General features: G+C 42.2%; 1 protein-coding gene across 1 annotated transcript; it reads left to right on the forward strand.

The window, feature by feature from the left end:
• Positions 1–6,299: 6,299 nt before the first annotated feature.
• On the forward strand, positions 6,300–9,455 carry LOC118795596 (protein fem-1 homolog A). Its single transcript, XM_036554206.1, has one exon. It carries the CDS (start codon positions 6,436–6,438, stop codon positions 8,287–8,289), a length of 1,854 nt encoding a protein of 617 aa, XP_036410099.1. The 5' UTR covers positions 6,300–6,435; the 3' UTR covers positions 8,290–9,455.
• The last annotated feature ends 4,333 nt before the right edge of the window (positions 9,456–13,788 follow it).

A 13,788-nucleotide genomic window follows, 5' to 3' on the forward strand; every position in this document is an offset into this window, starting at 1 on the left:
TCAACAATAAGGAATGGTGCACAGTATCAAACTTCAATAAATTGACAGGAACAGGCACAATGTTGATTAGAATCAAAGGCACCGATGCTATTTCATGATAACTATATTCCACCCTGAAACCAGATTGTGTTTTTATCACAATGTTTATTGTGAGTGTTAAGAACTCAACTTTCCAAGATTTCTGGAAGAACCAGAATTTTGGAAATTGGGTGATAGTTATTAAAATTTCACTATGCATTAATAACAGAACGACATAAACAGATTTCCAAACCTCTGGAACAGTAAGAGTAACATTAAGAGACAAATTAAAAATAGCAGTCAAAGCCTCTTCTATAAGAGCAGCTGCAGATTTGAACAGATAGGGTTCTTAAAGATAAGCTCTTGAAAGTTTTCTCCCGTTGATGTGGGGTTAAAATGTAAAATACAAGGAAAATATACATTTTTAATTTTAACATATAAGCAATTTATATAAATTAGGGCTACTGACATAGCACAAACTGCATTATAAAATTACAAAATGTTCTTCGATATATTCATAAGACTGCCAGTAACCGCATTTTGGATGTCTGACGTTGTACTTCGTTTTTAAACGGCATATGCTCTTTATATTTGATTTCTCCCGGCTTCCCTGATAGTACCTTGGTGACAATGAGGTAGTCCATTGGTGTAAAATAAAATCCAGATCTCATTGGTTACTTTTTACAGGCGTCATACAGAAGGCCCCATCCCTCTTTTATGTTTGACCACCATATAAACACATACAGAATCTCGTTTGTCTTCACGGCATCCAGTAACATCGTTGGTGCCGCTGCGTGTATCTTTTGGTGGGAGGGTTCTGAGCAAGAGATTGACGTTCGTTTCAATGGCAGCTGAAAAGGCAAGGGGAAGAGGAATGGACACAGTCATGCTAAAATGGTCTCGTATTCACCTGTTGATCCTTTTACAATGAAATGGTGAGTCGGGGACCGTCTGTTTATGCAGAACAACGTTGCTTTTTATAATCGTAAACTACGATAATAGAAATGATCAATTGCCTTTTTTGCTTTTGTTAGCGACACTGGTAGAATGCTTTTGTTGTGTTGACTAAGAAACGGTGAATTGAAGTATGCTGACTACTTTCTGGGTAAATTCGATATAAAATCTGCATAGAAGCTATTAAATTCAGCTACATTAATTCTCAAGTTGCAGCTCCCCCGTTTGTATTGTGAGATTTTTATCAGCAGTTCTAACAATTATAAGTCCATGTTTACGATCTGAATTTCGGTGGCCAAAAGCCGTTGTTTTAAACATTGATGGACACGTATTACTGTTACATATTTTGTATTATTATAGATGCAAAACTTTCCTGCAACAGGTGTCAAGTTTCGACCCAGCGGCTGGAAGACTGGCGATAGCAGTGTCGCGACTGGGCGAGTTTCAGCACCTCCGAGGAGGACAGCTCCCACCGCCGGGTTCAACGCCAATTACGGGTCAGTCAGTGACTCATTTTAACAATATTGTCATGGTTACAGTTATATCGACAGAACCCAATGAAATTTCAAATAACTTAATGCAACCAGTTACATCAAAAGTATCCGTTATGGCTTACATCCCTATTTTCCATGAAAAATTCCTTCATATGATTACAGTTACCGACCAAAAGCTATGTGTACATACATGAAAGATAGAGATTGATACATTTTTGTAACGATGAGAATAAACACTCAACAGATGAACCTTGAAAAATATTAGTGTCAGGATGGGAAGATGAAAATAAACAGAATCTAAAGGAAAAATTTGTAAAAGACACACAGAAAAGCTTCAGAATTACTATTAGATCATCATAATCAATCATCATTATGTAGATAGGATACTAAATTTGTACATCTGATACCTACATGAAATGAGATGCATCAGATTTGTGAGGCTTAAAATTGATTACAGTTATAAAAGTAAATAGTAGCACATCTACAAGGGACAAGGTCTGTATCTTTCCTTCAGATCCGGGGGTATCAGCAGAAAGCAGTGAAGTGGTGGTCTGGCTGGGGTGACAATCGACTCCATAAACAATAGCATAGGGTTCTTATATTAAGCCATTCCTCTGTTCTGTCTCTTTGATTCAGATATCCAGTGCCTTTCCTTTGGTGGCTGAACACTCTCGGAATTAATCACAACAATATCTGTCCACAGCCCCAACCCCCCTTCATTTTCTCTCTCTAACTGCCACAACCCCCTCCCTCTTTTTTTCTGCCTCAGTCCTGTTGCATAGCTACCAGCTCTGTCCATAAAACCCACTGGAGATGAATGACAGTCATTAAAAGAATGCATGTGTCTTGCCCACAGGAGTACAAGGGGACAAGAAGTTAAAACATTTCACTAATATTACAACTACTGCCACCATTGCTCCTGCTGCTCTTGCTGCTAACACTATTACTACGGCTAGTTTCTCTCCTTCCTCCCTTTTAGTAGTGGTGGTATCTGCTTTGTCAGTCTCATTTCCTATTCTACCTCAGCATCTAATTGCTGAGTGGAAGGAGAAGCAGGACAGAGCGACAGACCATCTTTCACAGCACATTCTGGGCTCAGCCAGAGCTGCCACACAGACAGCCCCCAGCGCTGCTCCCCTCCCCCATCTCCTCTTCCCCTCCAGTTGAAAGCCCAACTGCTCTTTGAAAGGGCTGGAGAGCTTCGGCAGAAGCAGTGGGGGGGCGAGGAGTGGGAATGTCACTGGGGTTTGTGTAAGCCAGAGAGAAGGGCAGGGGCAGAGACACAGCAAAAAAAAAAGGAGAGAGCGAGTGAGTGAGCGAGTGAGCGAGAGAAAATGATGGAGAGAGAGGAAGGGAGCAAGTGAGAGAGAGAATGGTTAGCCTATCCAGGTCTCCTGTTGGGGTCTCTTCAAGAGCTTTGCTATAGTGCAAATTGGAAAGTATTGAGTGTTGCACTGTGGGATCCAGTGCGTTTTTGGTCACAGAAAGATGTCAGAGAAAAAATACACTGTAAATTAATGAAATGAAAATACTTGTAATTATTATCAAATCTAAATAATTTTAAATAGGTGACATTTTTGTCATATATATTACAACTACTACAGTGTAATTATTATTAACAACAATAACAGTAATAATATTCTGACAATACACGTGCCTAGACAGATAAGCGAAAGAAAAAGGACCATATTCCACATAGTCACGCCTCTCTACCTGACAGAAAGACCATTGATTGAGGCAAGCAGGAAGGTAAGAACTTGCTCTCTCAGTGGGTGCCTTGACATTTATATTACCCTGACCCATCTATATTCCCTATACAAGAGTAATTACAAATAATTGTGAATCCAACGTAATTGTACCAGGATGTGTGGATCTCAGATAGGCTTTGAAATATATGTTGGGCAATTCAATTTCAAGTATTCATTTACATTTACATTTACATTTATTCATTTGGCAGATGCTTTTATCCAAAATGACTTAGAAAACATTGCTTTCTAGGCCTTATTATTATTAGTAGGAGCAGAAACAGCAGTATTATATTACTATTTATCACTATTATCATTACTATCATTATTATACAATTAGTAAGCTGCAGATGTTACCAAAGCATTTTTTCTAAGTACAAATGGCCAAATGGCTACATAAAAATTCGAAGGCAACTGATGTCGTGTTTTGCTCTCCTAGATTTGTGCCAGAGGTGCAGAACCGCAGTGGTGCTGAGAGGAGAGACTTGCCCCAGGTGCTGTGTGGAAGACTAGTGATTTTGTTGTGCGGCTGAACAGAGACAACAAATCCCAGTCTGCCTCCCAGCCCGGGACACGTATCTGCAGAAATATGCCTGCACAGAGTCATGTGAAGTGTGTGCATGTGTGTGTGTAGGAGAGAGACAGAAGGGAAACCTTTCCAAACATAACGTAAAACATGCTTGAAAATCATGACACCAAGCAAAGGCACAAAAAAACGACATGGGGTTTTCTTCCTTCCTGATTATCTATGAATGCGTTCTTGTTGAGGATTGAATGAGACCTTTGTTACTCTGGGATGTGCTATTTGTGATGATTTCATAGTTTTATTACAGGTGTAGTAAAATGGACTGAAAACAGTGTTTAACAACTTGGATCAAACCAACTGAGTGGGTACAGACGAGCACACATAAAATAATGGTATTATTTACATCACTCAATCTATCAAGATCACAAATGAAAAAAAATTCATTTTCAAGACATACACACTAAAATGAATGAATGTACTGTATTAAATAAAAAAGGATGGCCAACACATCTGTGTGTTATGTTTTGTGATCAGTGGCAGCTTCACGTAGGACAGGCAAATTATTACTTGTCATAGTTAACAACTAATAAAGAAGAAACTTGGTAAGAGAAAGGAGGTTTATAGTCTATTTAGAGTACACATAACCCTCTTTGGGGACATCAGTTTGTTTTTCTTATCATGGAGATTTGAAGTTTATTTCATGATGAGAAATCTTGGGTATTGAATTGACAACACTACTGATGCATCATTCTTATTTATTTAACAGATGACCATATCCAGGGTGACATAATTTCTACAACATAATTTATATTTGGTTTTATATGATCTATTACAGGTGGATATATACTGAAACAATGTGGATGAAGTGCCTTGGCTACATGGCACTAACCCATTTAGGATTCAAAGCTGTAAGGTTCTTTGAAAGCTTTGGATGCAGAGGTCTGTGTGTCAGTGATACTGGGAAAGCTTTGGATGCAGAGGTCTGTGTGTCAGTGATACTGGGAAAGCTTTGGATGCAGAGGTCTGTGTCAGTAATACTGGGAAAGCTTTGGATGCAGAGGTCTGTGTGTCAGTGATACTGGGAAAGCTTTGGATGCAGAGGTCTGTGTCAGTAATACTGGGAAAGCTTTGGATGCAGAGGTCTGTGTGTCAGTAATACTGGGAAAGCTTTGGATGCAGAGGTCTGTGTGTCAGTAATACTGGGAAAGCTTTGGATGGTATGAGGACCACTGCATATCTTGTATTTCTGGGAATTAAACTCTTAAAGCTTCTAATCTAAGAATCCCACTTCACCACTTTGTTTAAGGGTCATGTCCCATGTCTTTTTTCAGTATTCAAGTTGCTATGAAATTTTAAATTCTCATTGCTTCTTCAACTAACACATAAAAGTATGACTATTTAAGCACAAAACAATAAACAAAAGAAGTACAAACAGAGTACCCTTCAGTGTCCCAACATAATTTGATCAGATAGAATTCTTATTTTGTCATCTTGTATTGACATTGTAAATACCTTAATATGAACTGCAGGCAAAATTTAAAGTGCCCAGTATAATTAAGAATTTTACGAGATCTTTACAACATAGTCTACATTGGTAATACCTCAGTTGAAGGAGGTTAGGAGAGTCTTTGTGTAAGGCAAACGTATTAGTAAAACTTGATTTCATATTCTTTACAAATCAAATACAGTAAATAATACTTCCTGTTGTATTCCTACAGCAAAGCAGCTATACCCCTGTAATCAGAAAAAAAACTGTGGCAAAAAATCCTTAAAACAAGACCGAAAGTCGAACACTGAACGTCTGATTGGAGTTTTCGTTGTAACTAGATGCGAGTCAGTGTGGTGGAGATACAGCTCTTGATAGATGTCATATTTATCTAGTTAATATTTCCTAAAATGAAATGGCTTCTACAGGCTGTCGTTTACAGTATGCCAGGTTTTACTATGTGCTAGTAAGATTATATCTAGTTAATTCTCTGTTTACTTTAACTTTCCTCTCCGTTTTTCAGCATCCATACGCTCGTACGTTACGATCCTGCTTTTTGCTACAAATTGCGACTCACTTCCACAGAGCCCTACCAGCTTCACTCATATGTTTTTCACTCCAAGTGCTCTCTGCCAGACAGCAGATCTAAATATGGATTTCCCACCTCCAGTCCTAACACCAAAGATTTCATGGTAAGAGTTTGCGTTCAGAATCCAGTCGCTACAGCCAAAGTGCACACACCATTATTGTTTCTTCACCGAGGCATGTTCCGTTCTCGCCTGTGGGCTCTGCGTGTTGGGATATGTAGTTAAAATCACCGTCAAGCTAGCGTCGGAAATCGGATCATTCATTACTTTATAAACTACAAATCCCAGCAACTGCCAAACACGTTTCCGGTCTGTACTAAACCCACCTCTTTCAGTGCTTTATGGGAACTGTATTCCAAAACACAAAAGACTGCTCTCAGCTCAACGGCTCTGCTATTTTTAAAAGACTACCACATCCACAATGCTTAGCGCACTCGGTAAACATACAACTGTCAAACAGCGAAGTCGCCATTTTAAGTCCAGCCTTAAAATGGCTGAAAAATGCAGGAGAGAGGTAGTGACACTGCCATGGTTTCTTTTCTAATTTTGAAAACAGAATCGACTTCCAAATTGATTGACCTATTACAGGGTTAAATGGCTAAGGATACAGCGGGGCGTCGGTAAAATGGATATTAAAACTGCGGTTTTTAACGCGGCCAGAGATGGGAAACTGAAACTTATCCAGAAGTTGCTGAGCAACAAAAGTCCGGAGGAGTTGGAGGCGCTTGCCGAAGAGAAGACGCAGGGAGGCACCCCGCTTCTGATCGCGTCCCGGTATGGGCATTTGGAGGTAGTGGACTATCTGCTGGAGCACTGCAAGGCTAACGTAGAGCTGGGGGGCTCCGTTAATTTTGATGGAGAAACGATTGAGGGGGCGCCCCCGTTATGGGCGGCTTCTGCGGCGGGTCACCTGCCGGTCGTACGGACTCTGCTGAAACACGGAGCTTCTGTCAACAACACCACGCTGACCAACTCCACCCCACTGCGGGCAGCCTGCTTCGATGGTCACCTGGAGATCGTCCGCTACCTGGTGGAGCACCGTGCTGATATGGAAGTAGCTAATCGGCACGGCCACACCTGTCTAATGATATCTTGTTATAAGGGCCACAAAGAGATAGCCAAATTTCTACTCGAACGTGGTGCAGACGTAAACCGGAAGAGTATAAAAGGCAACACGGCCCTCCATGACTGTGCAGAGTCTGGGAGCCTGGACATCATGAAGATGCTGTTGAAGTGTAACGCGCGCATGGAGAAGGACGGCTATGGGATGACCCCCCTGCTTGCTGCCAGCGTGACGGGTCATACCAATATAGTTGAGTATCTGGTGCACCAGCCCCGCTCCTCACGGGACGAGCGTGTGGATGCCCTTGAGCTATTGGGTGCGACTTTTGTTGACAAGAAGCGTGACCTGTTAGGAGCCATGCGCTACTGGAGGCGAGCCATGGAGCTGCGACAGGGAGGGGAGCGGGTCGGGCCGCTGGTCAAGCCCCCTCCAGGGCCCCCTGTCCCCGCGTACGACTGCGCGCGGGAGGTGAGGACGGCAGAGGAGTTGGAGAGCCTGATTACAGACCCGGACGAGATGCGCATGCAGGCACTGTTGGTGCGTGAGCGCATCCTCGGCCCCTCGCACCCTGACACCTCCTATTACATCCGCTACCGGGGGGCCGTCTACGCCGACTCGGGCAACTTTGAGCGCTGCATCAGCCTGTGGAAATACGCGCTGGACATGCAGCAGAGCAACCTGGACCCGCTCAGCCCGATGACCACCAGCAGCTTCCTGTCCTTCGCAGAGCTCTTCTCCTTTGTGCTGCAGGATCGCGCCAAGGGCACGCTGGCCACCCGCGTCAGCTTCCAGGACCTGATGGGCGTGCTGAGTAAGAGCGTGCGCGAGGTGGAGCGGGCTGTGGCCCAGCGCGACAGCCCCCCCGAGGTGCCGCAGTTCAGCAAGGCGCTGTCCATCATCCTGCACCTCATCTTTCTGCTGGAGAAGCTGGACTGCACCCCTGAGCAGGAGCACCAGAAGAAACAGACCATCTACCGCCTGCTGAAGCTCAACCCAAGGGCCCGCAATGGCTACACTCCGCTGCACATGGCGGTGGATAAGGAGACGACAGCAGTGGGACGCTACCCTGTGGGCCGCTTCCCGTCTCTGGCAGTGGCAGCTCTGCTGTTAGAGTGCGGTGCTGACGTGGACTCCCGCGACAGCGACAACAATACACCGCTGCACGTGTGTGCGGCCAACGGCTGCCCGGAGATCATGAGCATGCTGGTGCGTGCAGGCGCACACTTTGACGCCACCAACGCACAGCGGAAGACAGCCTATGAGATGCTGGATGAGCAGAACAGCGGCCGCCACACTCTGCACCCCCTCAACTATGTGACGCTGCAGTGCCTGGCAGCGCGTGCCATCGAGAAGCACAGACTGCCCTACAAGGGGCTGATCTCAGACGAGATGGAGGCCTTCATCCAGCTGCACTGACCCCCATCTTGCCTTCTCTGCATCAGCCATTTTCCTTACACTCAGCTCTTCTCAGGCTGAGACCAAATCAAAGCAATAATCCCACTAATCGCAAACCACAGCCCCATAACTCGAGGAGGATGTTTCAGTTGATTTCTTTCTTCCAGAACACAAACACCTTGACGTTCTGGTCTTGGATTTGCAGTTAGGGCGTGGCTGAAAATGCTGATTTGATTTAGGCTTTTATGGTCTCAGCTTTTCTCAGATTTCCACACATGCAAGATAAGTGTTTAGTTTCGCCTGTCAGTATGTAATTTGACTATACAGTCATTTTTAAGGTGGCGGTAGGTAGCAGTTCAAAATCAGGAATGGGATATTACTGTAAAGGGGATTACTAAATTTGGTAAATGCCTGCATGTTGGGTTAAAAAGTGAGTGAGATAGTTTGTTCAAAATGTCTTATTGCCAGTAAATCTGTCAGCCTCTGTGATGCAAAGCTTGTACGTCCCACTCCTGTCTGTCCTTCTCTTGGTACTATTTTGTTTCATTTTTAGTTATTCCATGTTATGGTAACTTCCACTGGGAAAAGCAGTGAAGTCTGCTGTGCCAAACTGACACCCTATATTTCTCAGGCTTCACCGGATACCTGTTTGCTGCGAGTGGGAAGGCTCCTCACTGGCCTTACGTGCCATTTGTCTATAGCTGGTGTTGCATCATTATTCATTAGAAACTGTCCAGCCTAGTCTGGTTAGATTCTACAACAGGAAATTTTGAAAAAGGCACTTTTAATCCCAAGAGAATTAGGGGTGCTTTAGACCTGTTAGTTTATTGCATTTGAAAAACATCCACCTTTGATCTCTGAATTTGGTCAATCATCTTTTATTATCAAGCTGGGAGATTTCACCAGAGTTGGAGGTTAGAATGAATTATGGAGTCTGGTAATGGACTACATTTGCCTCTTAGTCTTATTATTATTGATGTTTTCATTTTGGTTTATTATTTTACAATATCACATTTCATTGTTTGATGTTATGTTGTTAACTTGACCTTATTTAAAGCACTTTGAAAAATCCTAGGACTCTTGCATCCGAGCTTTGGACTCACTCATTAACTCTGGAGTTCCTTGTCTAACAGATTGTTGAATCTTTGGGGCAAAACTGAGTTTGAGATGCCTGAATAAAATTCAGTGTCCCGTCAGAGTGTTTGTGTTTAATGAGATGTTTGGCTCGGTAAATTTTTGCACAAGATGTTTTTATCTTGCTTGATCTGTGTCTGGGTCTCACCTCAGGTCTCAGAAAGGGGTTGAAAGGGAGAGGGGTGAAAATATTATTGTTATTATTACTATTAACCTTTATCAATAAGAAGCAGCCTGGCCTGTCTTTAGTTAAGAGGCTGAAGACAAAGAACTGTTTTTATAGTGTTCAGCTGAGCTAGTGTGTTGTTATTTTTCCCATAGCAATAAGGAAAGTACATTTTCCTTCTTGCTATAAGAGTTTTCCTTTGGGCCTTGAGTAATCACTTAGTACACGTAGAATTATGTTCCACATCTTGAATTCAGTTTGATGACGTGAAAATGTTCTTCACACCACAGCTCCCCTGTTGTGCTGGTAGGTTGTTTGAAGTTAAATAGCAGGTGAGGTGAGTGTTGATTTGGTCAGCATGTTCACAGTTCAGCACGCACTCACTTAGGGGCTTCTTATTACAGACACAATCAGACAGGAATGAAAACAGAAATCTCTTGTTTTGCTGTGCCAGCTCTGAGGCTGGCATAACGAGGGCCTGAATTTGGCTGTTTTTGTGCTCAGATCAGCTGCTAATTTCTGCTGTAGCCCAACAGCAAACAGCAAATTCCAGGTGCAACTTTTCAGTGTAGAAGGGCTGACTCAGCACTGTTTTTTCTGACACTGAAGAAGTTCAGGTGTAGTACCTTGATGGCACAATCACAATCCCCCTCTGAGGCCGAAGCTGCCATCTTTTTGATTATAAGATTATTACCCACAATGCCAGACTGCTGGGCGTGTGACACAGTTGGGCAGCTGTGTCCCCTTTTGCATTATAGCGTCCACCAAGAACTGTCTTGTTCTTTGTATTTTTGTTTCTTTCTGGCTGTCTAAGTAATATATAGTACAAACAACAGAAACTGGAGTTTCCAAGATCTTTACACTCTTGGCATATAAATAGAGTGCAATTAACGTCAGCAGGGCAGCACTGGGGTCTTTGGCAGCACTGGGGTCTTTGGCTTGCCTGTCTATTTTTGGCACCTGTTGCACTTTTCTCTGTACACTAAAATCTGCTGCAGTAAGTCAGTACTTAAAGTGAGGAGAGGAGAAAGCTGCGCTGCTGGTGTCAGTAGGTTTGGAACTGTAAAATGTAATAATCCCTGAAGGTGAATATTTGGAGTTCATTTTTTATTTTCATTATTTTCATTTTAAATGAGATTTCTGTGTGTTGGTGGCCACTGTGACATTGTGAATGATGACCTGTCAGTGTGGTCCCTGTCACACCCAGGTCTGTGTATTAGACTTCAGCCCTACTTTAACTCTCAGCTCTGGCCCTGACTGTAATGGAACAGTCATTTTGGCTTTTTTGTGTGTTCCACCAGCTTCTGTAATTTTCTTCAAATCTATATTTTAAAAATACTATTGATATAATTTTTTACATCGTTTATTTTTCACTTGGGCAACTTGGAAACAACCTGATTTTGTCTATATCCTCTCATCTTTTAATTTTTAGATTTGTAGCATGGACCTCTGACCACCTCTGCAAACATCACGCTTCGTCTGCAAAATAACCCTAAACACAGCATGTCAGGTGAATGATACTTCGTCTGCAGCATAACCCTAAACACAGCATGTCAGGTGAATGGTACTTTGTCTGCAGCATAACCCTAAACACAGCATGTCAGGTGAATGGTACTTCGTCTGCAGCATAACCCTAAACACAGCATGTCAGGTGAATGGTACTTCGTCTGCAGCATAACCCTAAACACAGCATGTCAGGTGAATGGTACATGTGAGGCAGTAAACTGATATTTTGCAAGTCCATGTGAGGCGTCAGTACTGATCAGAACTGATCTCTAAAGAGCACATACCAAAAACATACTATGTGCCACTCAGAGTATCTGATAACTTCTACAGTCTGATGATATACCTAATGTCTCAATGTTTGACTAGTACCTTGGATATCAGGTTTAATCACACCAGTTTTAGACACAGCTGAGAGGAGCTGTGATGGTTCAGTTGTTGAAAATAAAGAAAAAGCTGAATTTCAAAGGCTTGGCCTGCCAGTTACAGTGCCTGCCAGTTACAGTGGATCAGCATTACAGTGTTATCTCTATGCGACAAAGGGAGGGTGTCACAACGACACAGAGCAAAAATAAATTAAAAAAGTAACTTAGAATTTCAAAAATGTTTAAGTATGTTTATTCACAAAAATAGTTTGTGTAATAATTTACCCATTGATTTTATATTGTCAAGTGACTGCGTAAATAAGGATTGCATGCATAAAGCCACCTGTAGAAGTGGCTATCTACATTAGCTACAAAGGTAGCTATCATGCTCAAAAGATAACATGTCAACTATTTAGACCATAATCCAGCTGTGTAGCTGCTTCCTGGCCTTTGCCTGGTTTTTATTATGTGAACATGCGTTGATGTCAAACTGATGTCTGTAATAGGCTCTGAACTGCACAGCATGGGCCTCACTGCATGCCACAGGAGTCGTGATTGGCTGAAGCTGAGGAAGGAAACTATGCTGCTGTCCTGACACTAGGGGAGACACAGTTACCAGTGGAGTGCTTTTACTATCTGCAGTGGATCCTAGTGCTGTTCTGAGCTCTGATGTGTTTAAACTTAGTTGTAGGTAGAGTTATTACTGCCTACCCATGGACTTGCAGATAGTTAGTTTTGTGGTAGTAAGTATTTTTTTTGCTTTTTTAAACATACGATTGATAAATCTGACATAGTTTCTTTCCTCAGCTTTACAAGCTAGCCAACCCCTAAATATGAAATGCTAAATTTTGACATATTGCAGGCCCAAGTTGATGCTTTGTTGCATAGAAGATTGTCGCATGCACTACTGCGGTAGTATAGTATGCAGTGTTCCCACTCTGAGACCTGCGTCCATTTCAGCACTAAGCACTTCTTTCTCTCAGTCTCCTGTGCTCTGGATCTCAACAGCTTCTGAATCACCTCTATTGCCAAGAGTTTCCTCACAGTCAACTCCTTCTGTCAGGGGAAAGCGGAATCAGGCGTCTGTTTGCTCTCGCACCCTGAGTCATCAGGGGCTTTATACTGTTTTTCTGTGGAAGATTTACAGTGGAGCTCATTAGGTCTGAATCAGTCTCTGACTCCAGCAGGTGGGTGTCTGCATTTCCAGGGGTGGGGCCAGAGTCATTCATGGTTTGTGGGCTGACTTTAGTTTTTTAGGTCCCATGCAAACATGCTCACAAGCTGCAAAGTTGTTGCATTAACAATATAATATTGAGTCAGACTTTCTAATAAAACTTAAAGAATAATTGTTCTGCATCAATAACTGGTAAATACCAAAAATTAGCATAAACATTCCCTACCAGATCCCGAGCTTCAATTCACTTGTTGCATAAAAATGATTTACCATGATCAATTATATGAAGTTGGGTAGTTACCTCTGAAAATAGCTGGATAGTCACAAATATCATAGAAACAGAACAAATTCAGTTACACTGTCATTATTTAGTGGAGGCTCAAACACAAAAGATTTTTTCTGAAGCGTAATTACAACTAGAAGAACAAAAGTATTCATTAAAAACCCTGTGTGGACGGGTATGCTTCTGTGAACCTGTGGGATGTAAATAAATGCTATATTAATGTTGAATTAAAATGTGACCCGTTTCCTATGAAAAACATCTGGTACTTCAGGGAGTTGCTGTTGTTATCTGAAAACACCATCTGCACTGGGTGTAAGGAAGGAATCAGAATACACACTAGGTGGCAGTAAAAGCACAGAAATTATATATAAATGGAAAGTCATAACGTTTTTAATGAGGTATAATGCACTGATGTGGGTCTGTTTGGTAAATATGTCTCTTTAAATTGACATTGAAAAAAATACTACCTGACATCTCAGCCATTCATTGAAAATAATTGTCACGTGACGATTTTGCAATATTTTGACACATTTCATTAACCTTGAATTTGGTCATTTTTATTTGATGTGTCCACATGATGACATCATGGCACAGAACTGTAAAAGACGCTGACTTTTGGATGTGATGTGATTTTAAAGATTCCATGGCACTAATTGCAAAGAGAATTTTGTGGTCGTATTAACAATCAGCTCAATCAATGAAGTCACCCAACCACCCTCAGTTTACTTGGCTAAATAAATCCTTGCCTGTCTTAGTGGCGCTAAGGGGCTGCCATGCAGTACTGTGCTGGGAATGAGTTGGAAATGTGAAATGTTTCTGAAACGGAATAGATGAAAGGCCCTAGATAAGTGCAATTCATTGTGAAATCTTGTCACTGGGGGAGTATTGGTTTACA

The sequence above is a fragment of the Megalops cyprinoides genome, chromosome 20 (assembly GCF_013368585.1).
Source record: "Megalops cyprinoides isolate fMegCyp1 chromosome 20, fMegCyp1.pri, whole genome shotgun sequence".
NCBI classification, from domain to species: Eukaryota; Metazoa; Chordata; class Actinopteri; order Elopiformes; family Megalopidae; genus Megalops; species Megalops cyprinoides.